General features: G+C 42.1%; 1 protein-coding gene across 1 annotated transcript in view; it reads left to right on the top strand.

Moving 5' to 3' along the window:
* Positions 1-16,589, top strand: part of LOC146810311 (cilia- and flagella-associated protein 337-like) — a 1,036,625-nt gene extending 1,020,036 nt beyond the window's left edge. The window contains exons 22-23 of the mRNA XM_085614420.1: positions 10,104-10,321; positions 16,385-16,589. Of these exons, the coding sequence (XP_085470546.1) occupies positions 10,104-10,265 (162 nt within the window). The 3' untranslated portion in view covers positions 10,266-10,321; positions 16,385-16,589. The remainder of the gene's footprint in view (positions 1-10,103; positions 10,322-16,384) is intronic.
* The last annotated feature ends 1,256 nt before the right edge of the window (positions 16,590-17,845 follow it).

The raw sequence follows: 17,845 nt of genomic DNA, 5'->3' as shown, positions 1-17,845 counted from the left end.
ATATTGCCCCATCTAACGTGCCTTTCTCGATGCCTATGTTATAACGCACAGTGCTATGCCATACATATTACAATCTGGGATCCATATCTTTGTCACAGTGCATATGCAACGTTACACTCCCCAGCACATATTTTATATTACAACTTTAGAGACTAGTTAGGTTACACAACACTGCCCTGTGCATATTACACTCCAAGGCGCATATCGCATAGCACGCGCTAGTGCCTGTGCTATCTCGCGCTCTCCAATGAATCTGTCATTGCGCACAATGTATTGCATATTATATTTCACGCCCGGTTCATCTTATATCACACTTTTTGGTGCATAGTTTATACCATACACTATATCTAGTTTTCATTTTCAATCGTGCTCTCAGGACTATGTTCTATATAACACTGTGTTCACCTACCCTTTTCACGGGCATTACATTTTGCGATAGGGGGTGGAGGGTCAGGGGGTGTTTCTGCCAAGTGAGCCCGGAGTCACAGTCACAAACGTCCTCTTCTTCCTGAATAAAAGTGAGATTATGCTGCATACTTGTTCATATTTTAAGTAGTTCGCACAGACACAATGTTTTAAAAACAATAAAGTTCCTAATACCCGCCTTCTCTGAACAGTTAGCTTGCTGCCCCATCCCCTTCCTCCCTATCCTCTGTTGTGTGAATCCATGTACTAGCCTCCTCCCTCCTGCCATGCATGGTCTGATGTGCTGCCACTGCCCTCAATTTAGTATGATGTACCAGTCCACTCCTCCTGCCCTCCATTGCCCAATTCTATGCCCCATCATTGACCTCCTGCTTATACTCTGTGCTTAGCTTGCTGCCCCTATTCTCCTTCCCCCTGCCCTCCGATGTCTTTGTGCATGCCCCTGCTCCATCCTTTTTGCCCACCATGTCCCATGGACCTGCCACTCCTATCTACTCTGAGTGTTCTGTTGAGCTGCCACTCCCCTCCCACCTGCCTAGCATTGTCAGATGACTGTAACCTGTCCCTGCCACCTCCACCCTGCCTGTCCACATGCCATGCCCCTATCCTCTTCCTCCTGTCCTACATGGTCCATTGTACTGCCACACCCTTCTGCCCTCCCTGGTCTGTTGTGCTGCAACTGCTCCTCCTGCCTGCCCCGTGTGGTCTGTTGTGAGGTCCCTTCCCCTGAACTTTCTTGTCTGTGCAATAGTCCTGACCCTCCCTTCTATCCTCCATCGTCCTTTGTGCATGCCCCTCCACCCTCCTTCTTGCCCATCATAGCCATTGTGCTGCCACTAACCCTCCCACTTGCCATGCATGGTCTTCTGTGCTGCCATGGCCCCTCCCACCTTCCCTGTGTGGTCAGTTAGCTGCCCCTGACCCCCTCCCACTTTCCCTCCATGGTCTGTGTGTATGCCATCACAGTCTCACTGTTGCTCTTCATGGTGTGTCTTGCTTCTAGTGCCCATCCTGCCTGACCTCCATGGCTATCTTGCTGCTCCTGCCCTGCCCCCTTGCCCCCAGCCCTACTCCCTCCCTCCTGGCTTGTCTGTTCCATTGTAATGCCCCTGATCCGTCCCTCCTGCCCTTTATGGTCTGTTATGCTTCAGCTTTCTCTCCTGTCTGTCCATTATGGTCAGCTAGCTACCATTGCCTCTTGCCCCTCTGTTCTCTGTTGTCCATGTGCATGGTCCTGTCCCCTCCCTCTTGCTTTCTATGGATTTTTGTGCTGCACTCCCGTCCTGCATGCCCTGTGTGGTGTATTGTGCTGCTGCAAACCCTGATGCCTGCCCTGCAGGGTCAGTTTGGTGCACCTCTCCATGTCCCTCCTGTCCTCTGTTATCCAAGTCCATGTCCCTATCCCATTTCCTTCCATGATCCAATGTACCATACTTGCGAACATTTTGAACTTGGTAAGAGGGAGATTTTGAAAAAAAACTGGGGTATTGATTTTCCCCTTTGAGTTACATTGAAAAAGAGGATATTGTAGACAGGAGACAGATCAAATAAAGCCCATTTGAGCTTAAAAACATTGGACGTTTCCTGGCTGAATCGGGTCTGTTGGCATGTATGGTTGTACTACCATTGCCTCTTCCTTCTGCCCACAATGGTCTATTACATTGCCACAGCCTTGAAGGAGGGTAGATTTTGTATCACAGGGGGCCCCTGGCCCGTTCTGTCCACACCTGAAGTATGAGACCCTTGTCCTTGCCCTGCCAGCTGCATTTGTAGGCCGTATTAAATTGACCAGCGGGTCCTGTGTTGCTATATAATTATCCTGAGACATCCTTACCACTCAGCCAGCATAAAACCCCTGTGTAGGCCCTTCTGTTCAATATGTAGGCCTCTTTGTTAAATTGACCATAGCTCTGCAATTTTAGTGTATAGCAGTCTGAAGGCAGGTCTGCGAGGCCTTCTGATCCAAACTAGTAGCCCCCACCCTACCCGAGTGCTCCGTGCTCGGTATCAAAGTTCAACATCCCCCTGAAGCTGTCGACATACAGTAGGCTGCATCCTGGACTGGTACTTGCTTCCTGGGCAGGTTTCCCGCTTTTAAGGAAGTGGCAACCGCAGAGCGTCAAGTTAGGAGAACTGAGGAGATTTTATACATGAATATATTGAATTCCCGTACAATACCCATTATTTTCTGCTTGCTCTATGGAACTTACGATAAGCGATTGACCTGAGAGACTGACCTTTTCACCCAGTCCATTTTCAGCATTAAGTGGGTAAATGACGAAATGTCTGGTAAAATCTGCAGACGAAGCTTTTGGGTAGCATACGTAGGTAGATGTAGCGTGCAAAGGAGCCCACAAAATGATATAAAAAGGGAGCACCCACAGATATCGACGGACTACCTCACCGTCTGTATGTAGGTTAACAGGCAGTGCAGGTTTTCCCCAAGAGCTGGGAGCTCTTGTCTTCCTTTGCTTAAAATGTCTTGCTCTGCTTTGCTTGAAGTATCTTATTCTATTTTACCTATATGAAATGTCATGTTATGTTTAACCATTGTTCTCTTTACTTTTGCATTTAAAAGATTTTGTATTGTAATTGCAGGAATGCTTGCTCTAAGAGTAAACGTGAGTGTTCCTAGGTAACATTTTCCTTGGTGTAACTTGTTTCTCATGATGCATTTATAGATGTGTTTTCTCTCTCTCTCTGTCAGTACATTAATTGAGATACAGAGAATATTATGACAGCTGTATGATTATCTGGATTCTGTATTTTGTACTTTATGTCTCTATTCTGCGGTTTCTTTGAAGTTGCATCTTCTCATTAAACTGCCATTGTATTCTGCCTCCAATTCCATGTCTCATATGTCTGTTTTCTTCATTTTTGGAGCAAGCGTTCCTAGGCACCCCGGCTCAAATTAAGGTGCCCCTTTTGTCCCTGACTCACTCTCCTGCTCAGTTCTGTGGTGGCTCCCGGGGATCTGGGGACCGCCCCTAGCTTCCTTGACCCGTAATAGATCTTCCCTCCAACAGCCTCTCTTGCAAGTCCTGTATTGTTGGTTTGTTGCCCTGCCCCCCTTTCCACTGCCCTCCATAGTCTGTTGTGCTTCCACGGCCCTTCCTGCCTGCTCAGTGTGGTTAAATTGTTGCCTTTGCACCCTCCTACCTGCCTTCAATTTTCAGAGTCCGTGCCCCTGACCTCTGCCTCTCAACAGTATCCTAATGAACAACTAGATTGCTAACATTCTATATTTATTACAAAAGTGTGGAACGCCTGACATCATCTTGATGTAATCAAAACTGTAATACCTAGAGCATTTCCTTTAGAAATTACATATATGAGAGGGTCTTATTGGCATCAAAATTATGGTTCGTGCTCTAAAAGACTAAAATAAGGACATATTTTCTGAGTTTTCAAATAGCGACAAAGCACTTTTAAATTATTTGTTATCTTTATGTTTTTTTATCCAGTTGACCACTTGATTAAATGTTGCACTTAGGGGAGAGGATGTGGTGTTACTTCCAGAACTGCAGACTTTGCAACTGGGGAACCAGGTTGCAGTTTCTGCTTCAGCTCGACATTCTGTGATTCTGGTCAAATCACTTAGTCTCCCCATGTCTACAACCAAAATGAATTTGTTCTTGTGTGATGTAACCAATGCTCATGTAAAGCACTCCAATACCTGACAAGTCTGCACTATATAACACTGCAAAAACACAAAATAATAAGTATTTTGCACACTTCTGTCATTGGGCTATATTTGGGCTACATCTGGGTGATTTTGGGCTACATTTGGGCTCTTTTGTCTCCGGTGGCCATCTTGGGAGATTTATTTGTTATGAAGTTTCCTAATTTCCTCATGTACTGCAGTCTCCTCAGTAGGAAATGCTTTCAGTTTTTTACTTTGATTCCATCATGAAGGTATTTAGATATGTCACACATTTGCCATAAATTCTGAATGTTAGCACTCTAGTTGCTCATTAGATCACTGTAGTAAAACTACTGCACCATGGAAGTCTGCTCCTGGTATTAAAAGTGCATGTTTCAGTCTGCATGTCAGAATTTTTTAATGAAATAGAAGAGGATTTGAGAAGTCACTCAAAATGTGCCCTCATTTTCTTTCTTCAGCATTAATCATAATTTCTATGGCAAAATGAACCTCCTCATTGTGTTCCTTTTTAAATTAAATGTTTTAAGTGTTACCAGTTTATTCCAATCAAGATGGCTTCAGGTGTGCCATACTTTTGTCATAATGAAGACAGTAAGCGCTCTAGTTGTTTTTAAGAACATTTTGGGACATTCTGTCATTGGGCTATACTTGGGCTACATCTGGGTGATATTTGGGCTACATTTGGGCTCTTTTGTCTCTGGTGGCCATCTTGGGAGACTTATTTGTTATGAAGTTTCCTAATTTCCTCATTTACTGCAGTCTCCTCAGTAGGAAATACTTTCAGTTTTTTACTTTGATTCCATCAAGAAGGCATTCAGATGTGTCACACATTTGCCATAAATTCAGAATGTTAGCACTCTTTTTGCTCATTAGATCACTGTAGTAAAGCTACTGCTCACCAGGGAAAACTGCTGCTGGTATTGAAAGTGCATGTTTCAGTCTGCATGTCAGAATGTTTTAATGAAATAGAAGAGGATTTGAGAAGTCACTCAAAATGTGCCCTAATTTTTCTTTCTGCAGCACTAATCATACTTTTTATGGAAAAATGAACCCCCTCATTTTGTTCCTTTTTAAATTAAATGTTTTAAGAGTTACCACTTTAATCCAAGCAAGATGGCTTCAGGTGTGCCATACGTTTATCATAAGTAGGACTGTTAGCGCTCTAGTAGTTCTTTGGAACACTCTGGGAAGCTGCAGTAGAACACAAAGGAATCAACTGACAGTCTCTGCCCTTGTTGGATGTACATGTTTTACTGAGAATGTCAGACTTCATTCTCACATGACTGAGAAAGATAATGTGAATTTACAGAAAATAAGCTCTCAGTTTAGCCTATAGATCACCTTCCAAACCTCTGTGGTAAAAGCATGAGAAAATATTTTTCTCTCAATCATGATATCCCAGCAGAAGGCTTTTTCACATGGTGAAATCACCTTAGAACATACCACAATTCCTAAAATGAGTATGGTACCATCAACAAATGATTTATAATGTAACTAAAGTCTTAAAACCTTCTATTAACTGCAATGCTTTTTAATGAGGTGCTATCATGTATATTGGTCCCAAGATGGCTGCCAACACTTCTTGGATGAAGTGCTGACAGCCAATCAGATCTCAGGATGAGATGTGTGGTTAGGCTCCGCCCACATATATATATGCTTTTAAATGCTATTTTCTCAGGAAATACTGAACAGATTTACACCAGACCTGCAAAAGGCACTTCCTTGACCTTATGGCTACCTCTCTGCCAAATTTCTAGTAATTCTGTTCAGCCGTTCGGGCTGTAGCTGTGTCTAAAGGTCCTATGGAAAAATGCATGGGGAAAACGTGTTTTGGGACCCCCCTTTTTCTCGGCCCCTGCTTGACGAATCCCCCCGAGATTTTCAGGGTAGGAGCGGAGCGTAGCGCCCCACCTATTTTGAAAATTTCGCGAGGATTCGTCGACCGGCGCCAAAGTTATTCCAAATAGAATGTTGCGGATTTCCTATGGAAACAGGGTCCTAACTATAACTACCTACTGGCGACCGCCAGTAGGTAATATCTACCCATATATATATATAAATATGCACATGTGTGTGTATATGTGTATATATATATATATATATATATATATATATATATATATATATATATATATATATATATATTTACATATATATATATATTTACATATATATCCAGTAAATCCTTAACACACTCCAACTGGAGACAGCCAAGTAAGGAGCGGCACGCCAGGAGATTGCACAATTACTTTTTTGTGCACCAAAGAGCAAGACGACGCGTTTCGGCATTTAGCCTTTAGCAGTCAGTGTTTGTGAACATGGAAGAAATACTCAGTGGTTACATCTCAATGCTGATTCCTTTCAATGTTCTAACATAATAATTCATGAAATCATTGATTATAATTCATTATGAGATCGATGGTTTACAAGGCATGAAATAATGTTATAACAGCAATTAAGAACTCCCTAATATGGAGATAGCTGCGTGCATGATTTGTTGTGCGATGTACAATAGAGTTTTATTCAAAATGGCTTTCATTTTTGACGCTGCAACTGCAAATTGCCTTTGAAACGTCAGAATCAAACAACATATTAACAATTAGAATTACGATTGGATTCAACATTTTTCGCATAGATGTTTCAGATTTGCAACAATCGTAATTGCAAGAACCAATTCATGTTCTCGTTTGTATGTAAATTTTATCGTGTCCATCGTACACATAATTTATATTACAGTCGGAATGTACGGCTACATATATAGTGGCAGAGCAAGAAAGCAATATTAATCATCATAATTTTAGGTAATGTTCCTATAGTGTGTGATAATATCTCCGTCTTATAATTGTGATGATAACAACCACAGAAACAATTTTGGGTAATGTAACCCAGGTAAGTGCTTTATCACCTAATATTTCTTCCATGTTCATAAAAACTGACTGCTATTTCTAAGGGAATTTGATAACAAAGAAATCACTCGATAGTGCTATACGCCGAAACGCGTCATCTTGCTCTTTGGTGCACAATAAAGTAATTGTGCAATCTCCTGGCGTGCCGCTCTTTACTTGGCTGTCTCCAGTGTCCCAGTGTCCATACAGTGGCATTCCTGAGAGCTGGTCGGAGAACCCACCCCCCTTCTCCACCACTCTACAAACCTGACTATGAGTTAAAAACCATAGAAATTCACTTTTAAAAAAAACAAAGGTTACAGAGACGTTACAGTTAAGAAATACAATTGAAAAAACCTTAGACCTTCACTGAAAAAACCAAGGCTTACAGGAACGTTATAATTAGGATCAGATTTCACTCATACAAAAACACTGAAATTCAGCAGTTATAGTTACCAGAGCTAAATGTAACATACGCCCCTTCAATCCACTGCTTAAGACCTCACGTATTACATCATTCATGATATGGTCAGTGGCATCACTCATGACATCACTCATGACATATGAAATTGGCATCACTCATGACATCATCAAGTGAGCGTAAGTGTTTAAGAGTTTATGGGTGTTAAACATATATACTAACCTACTACAAAAGTTAATTTAGAACACTAGGTGCACTACTACTGAGTGATAGTACTTCTAACATATATTATGTAAATGGCTATGATTGTGTGTATGGTGTGTATGTGGCTGTATGGGTGTATAAGTGGGTGTGTGAGTAGCCGTGTGGATAATAATCCTCATTTGTAAAGCGCGAACAATCACCCGTAAGGGTCTCTAGGCGCTGGGGGCCGTCGGGAAGATTAAGCAAGCTATTGCCCTGAGTCACATGGTGCTGGGCTAATCTGCCGCCGGCACTAGGGATCAAAACATGATCCCCAGATTCCGGAGTCAGTCACCCTGGCCGCGGTGCCACACCTCTTCCCTGGACTGCTTGGTCTGGCAGACGACTGCTCCGTCTCGATTTCTGGGTTGTGGGGCGGAGCAGTCGTCTGCCAGACCAAGCAGTCTAGGTCTTTCCGCAAGACAGACTTACACGTCCGCCCAGCACTGTGGAATTCGATACACCCGGGGAGTTCGACAGACCTGTCCTCCCCTTCCATCACATGTGGCACTTCCACATTCTTCTTTTGAATTAAACCCGTGTTAAGACCGAGTTGGAATTATCACCGGTCCAGCGACTTCCGCACTGTCCATTTTTTCTTTCCCACAGCCCTGAAGAGTCATTGGATTACTCCCCAGTGATGAAACACGTGTTGGCTGGTTTTTCTTTCTGTACTTATCAAGAAACGTGATATAAAAGTCATCTTAAAGATATTCCTGAAGTCGGCCTTCATAATTTCTGCACAGAAAGTACTTTGAATAGTGGTTTTTACACTAAAACCAATACCCTAAACGTGGGCACAGGACTTGGTTCTAATTTTCAGTGTGGGTCCAGGCCCACACACTCACAGGGGTTTTTGTTTGGGTTTGTTTCCCCTGACCTGGTAGCACCGTAATTCTTGCTCACATCTCACACTCCATTGCGTACTTGCTTGAGCGCCATTTCTTCCTGTCTTAATCTAAACCAAACCAGTATATGTTTGATTATTTACATGCTTGCTAGCTTTTGATTTTGGTTTTTATTTTTGCTGGCTTTTGAATTTCTTGTATTTTGCACAAAATGTGACTGAAATCAAATTGCATATTGGTAAATTGTTATCCCTGTCTGATATAATGTTCTGCATACCCAAAATGCAGATTATTATCAATGTGTGTCCTTCAGAAGTAGTAACTGCTGAAATTGTGATGCAGAGAGTCTACTTTCCAAACAAACAAAGGGAAAACCTAAAGGGCTGACTTGCGTTTTGAGTTCTGTCAAAAATATTGCAAAAACAAAACGTCTACTACAGTGAAAAAGAAACAAGACTAAAAGATTGATTTCAGTATATCTTGCATATAAGAAATAAAGAATGTAAAGTGTGCTAATTCAATGTACTTTTGAGATGTAAAAAAGTCCCTTATCCATTGCAATTCAGGCACTCCATGGATAGTGGAATAATACGCTAAACAACCATTAGAATGAGGTGAGAGTAGCATACTTCTTTGGGTGTAATCCCAGGCCTACTCTATATACACTGCAATGTAACAATAATTCATATAAAGTAAATCTAGGCGAGTAGTTTTAAGTCTGCATGTGTTCTAGATTTACATTTGAGGGGTAATTCATAGAATTACACATTCTTTAATTCTATAGAATTTTTGCCCTTTAAGTTATGGCTCCACTGCCTTCTATCCCTTCTAAACTTAGCTGTTTTGGGGAGCAGCTTACACTTTTTTATAAAATCCTTTTTTTCTGCAAGGATAACTTTTGACCTTTTAGAAAAAAACTTTGTAACACCTCATTTAAATATGCGGATGTTTCTTATCCAACTTGAGTCTACACAGGAAATATGCTTGTCCCCTGCATTTTGCTGGGGATCCTTTTGGGGTGGGTAACGAGAGGTTCAGATTTGAGTATACCCATAAAGGTATTTGTGGGTGTTTGCAAAGCCATGCAAAATCCTTTGTGGAATTTCGTGCATGAGTAAGTGGAATTTCCATCTATTAAAATACACAGATCCGGACTTGTTGAATGTAAATGTACCTTTTTCCCACCTAAGTTAACACTTTAGTGTACAAAAGTTTGGTGCAAAAGCAAAAAACAAAAAAATAACTGGAACTAACCTTCAAATATATTGTTTTTATAATCGGAATAGTAAGAACATCATGTCATGTGTTAAAATTACCTTTTCTGCTTTGCTTATAAACACCCACAAACACATATGGCACGAGGTGGTTTTGCCCTTGTGTCTAAATAAAAAAGAAAACAGAATACCAAAGGCAGCCCAGCATGTCTACTGCGTCATTCCATAAATTTCTGATGGAGCATAAAAATAGACATAACTTTCTGATGGAGCAAGAAAACAGGCATCACTTTCTGAATAAACATGAAAACAGACACATTTCGAGATACACACACTCGTCCTTTGTAAACTTGAACTTCGCATCAGCCTTTTTCTATGTTTAATGTATATTTCTCATTTTAGGACATGGAAAATGTAACTTTGCCTCAAGATTTATCTATATGTCCCTGGATGCTGAGCCGGGGCATGTCCTGTACCACAGATTCAGACCTACAAATTCTTCGCCTCACATCCATAGACATGGACCTTGAAAACCAAGTTGACACAAAGATGGAACAGAAATGAATCTGTAACTCCAGCTGCGAAGAGAATATCTCCCAATGCTACCCGCGTACAGAAAAGTGGGTTTTCAGCACCTTGCAATTAAAAATACTTTATTCTGATCCTTTGAACATATCGCTGAGCAGACCTGCGCCATCGGCAAACGGGACTGCTTCATTTCTTGCTACCGTTGCGATTGGAAGGGATGTTAGCACAGAGTACAAAATATCTCAGTCTGACATATTATATACACCTGCATTGCATAATCTATTTGACCAGAAACACTGGATTGTAAATGTGATAGTTTCATTTTCATGATCATTATATTTGTTTTTTTTAATCATATTTATTTATTTTATTTTATCCAACGTATCACCTCTATTCATAAACAAACACAGCTTTTTTTAAATAAAAATGAAATACGTTAGTACTGTCAAAGAAAGGGTCACAATCAGCTCAATGTTAAGAGATTGAAGTATTTCAAGAATACACAGCATCGAAAAAAAGGGTTGGAATTGCTTTTCTATCTTGCTTACAATGCTGTCAATCAAGAAACTTCTTAAAATTGCCACTTTTTCATTTCTTAAGTAAATGCTTTTTGACATTATGTTGCTTTAAAAACACAATCTCTAATATCAAGAACACATTTATCTGTTTGAAAGATGGAGGGCCCTGGTCCTGTTTTATTATATGTACTTCATGCTCAGCTTAGAGTACAGAGGAGAAGTTCTCATAAAGTATATTGTGTAGCCTTTATCCGAGATATCAGGTCAGTGTTATAAAAGAAGATGAGAGGTTGTAGGTGTTGAAAACCGTAGCACAGAAGATGGTTCAATTTCAACACGATCAAGGTGCTTCTTTCTACTTATTTGAATTTGGCACATTCGAATATGACATCTGTGGAGGACACCAGACCTGAAAGAAATACATTAATAATGTCAATCACAAGTGATGTCAGAGACATGAAAGACATCACATCCAACCAGGCCCTTCGATTAAATAAAGAACTTCTTAAATCTCAAGCGTTACTGAGTTCATCACCGCAGGATTATACATTTTTTTCCAAGGCTGTATGGGGGATATTCTCAAGAACGTGTGATAATTATTGCAAAATAAGCTTAACGCAACTTTGCACATCGCAGTCTATCGCGGGAGAATAACACCGTGTTAACATTGTACTCTCAACCCAGCGGCACCATGCAATAGTCTCACAATAACGCCCCAAATGACCGCGTTAAAATTAACGCGATGCTGAAAAACCGCAAAACTTGAACGCGAAAAAAGTTGCGATTTGGCCAATCGTGATAAAAAAATCAGAGATGACCAGCAACAGGCCTGCAATTCCCACGCGTCATGCGTGAAAATGCACCAAAAAAGCAGAACAAACAAAAAAGCAAAAAAAAATAATCTGCGTAGCACCATGGATGCACCCGGACCGAGTGCAGAGAATAACGCGAACCCCATAAGCCCCACAGACGACCAGCAAGGAACCTCAGGGTCGGGGAAGGAGAAGGAGAAGAGGAAGACGTGGTTCAGTCCACAGGAAAACAGGATCATCGTTACAGAGGTGATAGAACACTACCAACAACTGTTCGGCACCTCCAACGTATCATTGGCAACAAAGATGCAAATATGGCAGACAATCTTGGACCATGTGAATGCAGTTGCAGCGTTGAAGAGGACAATGGAAGAGGTCAAGAGGTGCTGGAATGATGTGAAAGGCAAAACAAAGAAGAAACTTGATGCCAACATGAAGCTTATTGGAGGTGGGGGTCCAGCGGCACACCAGGAGCTGGATGACATGGAGAAAATGGTGGCCACAGTCATCAGTCGGAATACGGTGCCTGGAGTTGGGGATCCGGACACTGCTCAACATGACCTGACACAACAGCAACAGGGTGAGTACCGAGCAGGGACTGGAGGGACTGGGGAAGATGGGCACAATGGCACACATGCACAATTAAGTAGAGCACACTGCACACCCACAATAACTCTGGATCATGTCCCTGATCCCTGTGGTACACTGCAGCACACATAAAAACACCAAGTAGGACCCCGTCCACTATGGGCACACAGGGGTCCCTCCCCATACAGCACCAATCTCACAACCAACCCATGCACACGTGTTAAAGCCAGCAAAGCTGCATGTCTGTGAGCCACACCGACAATGCAAGTGACACTGCCTGATGAATAGCATGGCTGCAGTCCAATTATCATGACATGGTGCACACCACGACACTGAGGTGGCTGAGTGTGTAACACATCTGTAAAGGAGCAGGTCACATTGACACATCCACGTGCACGAACAACAACTGACGTCAACAACACATTTGCGGATAAACCATGCCCAATAGTCCAAAATACGAACAAGAGCCAAAATTAGCCAAGTCTGCAACATCTCAGCACTGTAGAAGCACAGAAGTCAAAGGCACACTGCCTCAAAGGGATAAGGGGCAGAAAACTCACAGCTGCAGGGGCAACTCTCCCACAATGCAGCACACACACATAGCAATAACAGCACATCAACATTGACGACAATGTGGTACAAAGTGCAACACTTTCACTACAGAACAGAGGACACAACTTGTTCCGCTTGTGCGTAGAAACTTGACAATCACATCTGGCATAGCAGGAAACTGCGAGAAGAAAATGTACGTGTACAACCTCACATCCGTGATGTAGTTCAAATGTCCACTGTCCCGCATCAAATAGTCAACTCCTCTCAAACAGTCACAATGTACATCGTCATGCAGTCTGTATGTAAACTTGAATAATGCGTCAACATACATGTCAACACAATGTTAAAATGCATCTCCCCTTCACATTGCAGAGGGACAATCAACACCTCTTGCAGAGCAGACCAGACAACTCATCAGTGATGATGAATAGGACCTCCACACCTTCAACACCGACGCCCTACAACAGCTCATGGACATCTTAGGCAACCCACCTCCAGGAGCAGGGCAGCCCAGCTGCATCAAGTAGACCGCACCCCCTGCACAGACCACACAGCAGGAAGCACCCACCACCACGGCTGGCTCCCAGCACCTCACCGAAGCACGAATCGCATTCCAAGGCCAGGTGTTAGACTGCCAGAAGGCGGTGGATGAACAGCCGAACTAGATTACATATGTGGCTGTCTAATTCCCATCAGGGACCACTTACACTACCCAACGGACACCCACACTGCGACAGAGACACACGCATTTGCACATTTCCAGTACTGAACCGTGCCCAGAACCCCGGGATAATCAATCACACCCCTATGCTGAACTTGCGTACGCCGGCCCACTCCACTCCTCTTAGGTATAAAGGGGGAGACGACAAAGCTACATGTCCAAGGTCTTACCCACTGCCTGTGGTGACATGGTTGCGTCTGCTGTACACAGCACAATGTAATGTGGTAGGGCCCGGGGCCATCTTGCATACGTAATGAGCACACGGACACACTTTGATAGTTAGTTGAACTGGCTATGGGCATGTGCGCCCAGCCACTTTTTATTACCAGGGTTACCTGACCAGTGACGCCCTTGCTGGATGGGTGTGGGGTGAGTGTGAGCCAGCCCTCAGGGAGTGGTTGGTGCTGGCAACAACTTGAACAGTGATCACAATTAAAGCGGAAACAGAAAACACCAACATAACACAAACAACTGTCAAGCATCATGGTGGTAGCTGGAGCAAGTACAGAGGTCACCCAATATTCAATCAGAAGGGTCCGTGAGTTGCAGTGCATTGAGGGAAGGACACCAGAGCTGAGCGTGCTCATGTGAAGAAATTGTCTAGGATTGTGTCCCTTCGGGATATTCCTGCAGCAAGTGCAGTGGGGTGTGTTAAACCTGCCTCATCTTCCACAGCACAAAAATTCATCAGAAAGGGTCCACGAGTTGTGGTGCAATGAGTTAGTGGCACCTGAAGAGCTGAGCAGGGTATCAAGCTGATGATGGCATCCAAGACAGATGTGAGCAGCTCTGATAGTCTGGCTGTAAGACTCTTTCGACAGTTTTTGTTTGGAAGGTCCCAGAGGCCAACAGGTGCAGCACAGCCAGCAGCTTTGTCTGCGGAAGGATGTTGGTTGTCCACTGTGTTGGTACCGTCAGCCTGTAGGCAATGATGGTCAGGATGCGTAGACTGGTTGTCCTTTTGAGCCTGCAGTGGGCAATGACATCCTCTGGTGTTAAGTCTGTGAGGCTGGTGCGTTTTCTGAAGGTTCGCTGCCTTTGTCTACGCTGCCTCTGTAGTAGTCCGGGGAAAGGGCGGGGGGTGTCCAGGGGAGTGGTGGGCCTAGGGTGTGGTGGCGGTGGGTGTTGTGGCCCTCTTGGGGCTCTGAGCTGCATGATCAGTAGCTCCATGGCATCTGTTGCTCTTCAGGTTGCGGCTCTGGGCTGGGCTCCCTTTTTGTGGTGCAGGTTGTCGTCCGATTTAACACAAGGTCGGAGCAGGTGTTAAATTCCTGCTGCTAATGCGCCTTATCGCATGTTTTGTGATCTTATCGCTGATCTGGCTTGTCGTTGAGAATGTTGCGAAGTGGTGTTGTCACGGCTTTTTGCACGGAACGCCTACTCTGCATCTCATTAGCGTTAGTTGCCGGTGTCATCCGTGGCAATGTTTTTTGCGGCTATCGCAGGGAAACTGGTGATATCGGATGCTAGAACCAGCTTGTGAATAGGGCGATACATTTATCGCCACTTTGGCTACGATAAAGTGCCACTAACTCGGTGATAAGTCCTTGAGAATATGCCCCCATATTTTTTCTGAAAAAGTCAGAAATTCCACAAATGCTTCGGCATTCCTAATACTTTTGTAAAGTGTCCATTCTATTGAAACATTTGCTCATGCCTCTGTTGCATTCTTATGTCTCAATAGGCTCCATTTAAAATCTGGAGCCAAAACTACAGATGAAAGAACAGGTTGCAGAATTTTTGGAGCTGAGCAAAAAAAGAGTTCTATAACACTGGATCTCTCAAAAGCATTTTTCTTGGCATCTGCAATAGCCAAGAGAGCTAACTAAACAACAAAAGAATTAGCCAAATTACAGAACGTGAAAATAGGATAAAACAATTAAAACACAAATGTTTGCAATCCAATGTAAATCACACACTCAGCCTTCTCTGTATTTCAAAATATGAATAGAAAGCATAATTGTGTGGATCTTTACATGACAACAAAACTCTAATGTGCACTTTACACACGTTTAGAAATATTACACTGAAATAGAAAAAAATTGAGGTACAGAAATCATAAAAGTGTGCTTGCATATGTAGAAATAGCAGGATTAATAAAATAATGAATTTAACATGTTAATTAACTGATTACCTTATAATATTTTAAAAAGTCATTATGAAACATTAATTATGACACTTAGCATCTTTATTGCCTTCATTGTAATGAACCATAACAAAATGAAAAGTGGTGCAAAAGATTTATGCAATGTGCTATATGACTAAAACTTTCAGTATAAGTGCTTGACATTATTAGGATCTTAGATTTCTAAAAACAATTTTTTTAAATTACTTTTAAGAATAGTTTGTATATAGGTACTTTTAAAATACTTGGGATTAGATATAATTAGAGTTGAACATTTTTGTGTAATAATCACTTGCAATGTTAAAAATATTTCCATATATCATATGCTTGATTGATTGAGTTATGTTTGAACTTAATTAGGAGTTTATTTTACTAAATAGTAAATGCAAACTTTAAAATGCATTGAATTGCCTTTTTCCTTAATCTGCATTATTTAATAGCCTGGTGTAATAGACTTTTGTTATGCTTCCTCCAATGTTGCTTTATCTGTTCTGTTTATGCAAAATTCTTTAATCAATAGACACTTTTTCCAGTACTTCATTGTATGAGAATTGGTGGGAGCTTGACCTCTTGACCTAATACATAAAGAGCAACAAAGTAAATAAGCTCTTTGTACATTAACCTGTGAGGATGGAATGGACAGTCACTTCTCATGAGCAACTAGGAAAGTATAGTCTATGTTGTAGTATCAATTTTGTACCTGGTGTACAGAAGAGTAGCAAGACGAAGGTCAGACTATTGTATGGTGACAACTGATGTCACAAATGGATGATTTGAAGTATAAAAAGTGACTTTATAAGGAGGTTGGATCCCTTAATTTTCCTTTTCTTCCATTGCAGACTACCTGCTGGACCAACTTTAGATGCCCCTAGCCTTTTCATTTTGCTGATGATCTTGCCTGCTGAACTATTTGGAGCTGTCTCTGGTGACAGACCAGACCTGAACTTTCCTGATTATTGCTCCACTCCCCTTGCCCATGCCTATGGACATTTCCTTAGTGGACTCTAACTTGATTCCTTTGCCCATGCTAAGAAAGCTCTTTAGAACCATCCTTCTGCCTTTGTTGGTGGTAGGAGACCCAAACATTCACCATCTTCTTTATGGATTATTTTGTTCACAAATAAATTTACTTTGACTAAATGTGTGGTTTTATAATGCATGCTGTTAGATTCGTGGCCAAACTCCTTAAAATGCTACCTATAGGCATAGATTTTGGATCTTTAATACAATAGCCAAATTATCTAAAATTGCTTAAATCTTTTATTGTGTCTCAATGTTCTTTCTGCAGAAACAGTGCTTCCAACTATCTGATTTCTAATGCATGATAGGGAGAGTCATAAATTATTTCAGAACATCGGGTTCTGTTGCTCTTGTCTGTGTAGCCACAGCAGGGCTTCTGGTCTGTATAATTCTTGTTAGAATGAACTTCTTTAGAAGTTTGGGTCTTCCAATTGCAATACTGTTTTGAGAGCATGGTTCTGAGCGTAGTGTACTTGAACCTGATCTCTAATTTGTGAGTTGGCTACCAATTCGTGGTCCTCATTGGGTGGCCAACAGTTTAACACCCTGATTTCTCACCCCTTACTTCAACAAAGAAAGGTCCATCTGAGGACCAATGCCTGTAAAGTATAGATTATGAGTGAAGTGACTAACTTAGTATAATAGCTGTATGTGCCAAGTGATTGAAACCAAAAAGAGGGTCCACTGCAACATTAACATGAGAAGGGATGAGAACTCGCTGTCATCCATTATTCCTACTGCTCATGTACCCTAGGCAAGCAAGTAACTCTCAACTCTATGGATCTGTTGAAATACCATTTCACACTCTCAGACCACCACCTTCCATCTCATCTACAGGCCTCCTAGGCAAAACAAGGACTTCATTGATGAATTCTCAAATCTTCTCACCACCTCGTCCATCTGACATGCTAAATACCACCCTCTTGAGTAACTTCAACTTCCCAGACAACGCTAGCTAAAAAAAAACAAAGCCAGAGACACCCTCTTCAACCTCATTGATACAGTAAACATGATACCGCATGTCAAACAACCAGCGCACTCCAAAGACCACTTCCTCTTCGCAACATCACCAACAATATGATGCATACTACCATTCACCTGGACTGGAAGAACCACTTTGGCCATCCCTATCTCCATGTTTAGCATTCTACTAACAAAATAAAGCTCAACGCAAAGAGATGACCAAACCTACAGATCCTTCAAAGATTTCTCCATTGATAACCTAATGTTTGAACTCAGCTCTCACCATATCAGCTTCACGTTAGATGTGATCACCCTTC

The sequence above is a fragment of the Triturus cristatus genome, chromosome 7, assembly GCF_964204655.1.
Source record: "Triturus cristatus chromosome 7, aTriCri1.1, whole genome shotgun sequence".
Classification (NCBI taxonomy): Eukaryota; Metazoa; Chordata; class Amphibia; order Caudata; family Salamandridae; genus Triturus; species Triturus cristatus.
Note: the sequence above shows the minus strand (reverse complement) of the source record. Positions and strands in the feature narration are given on the sequence as shown.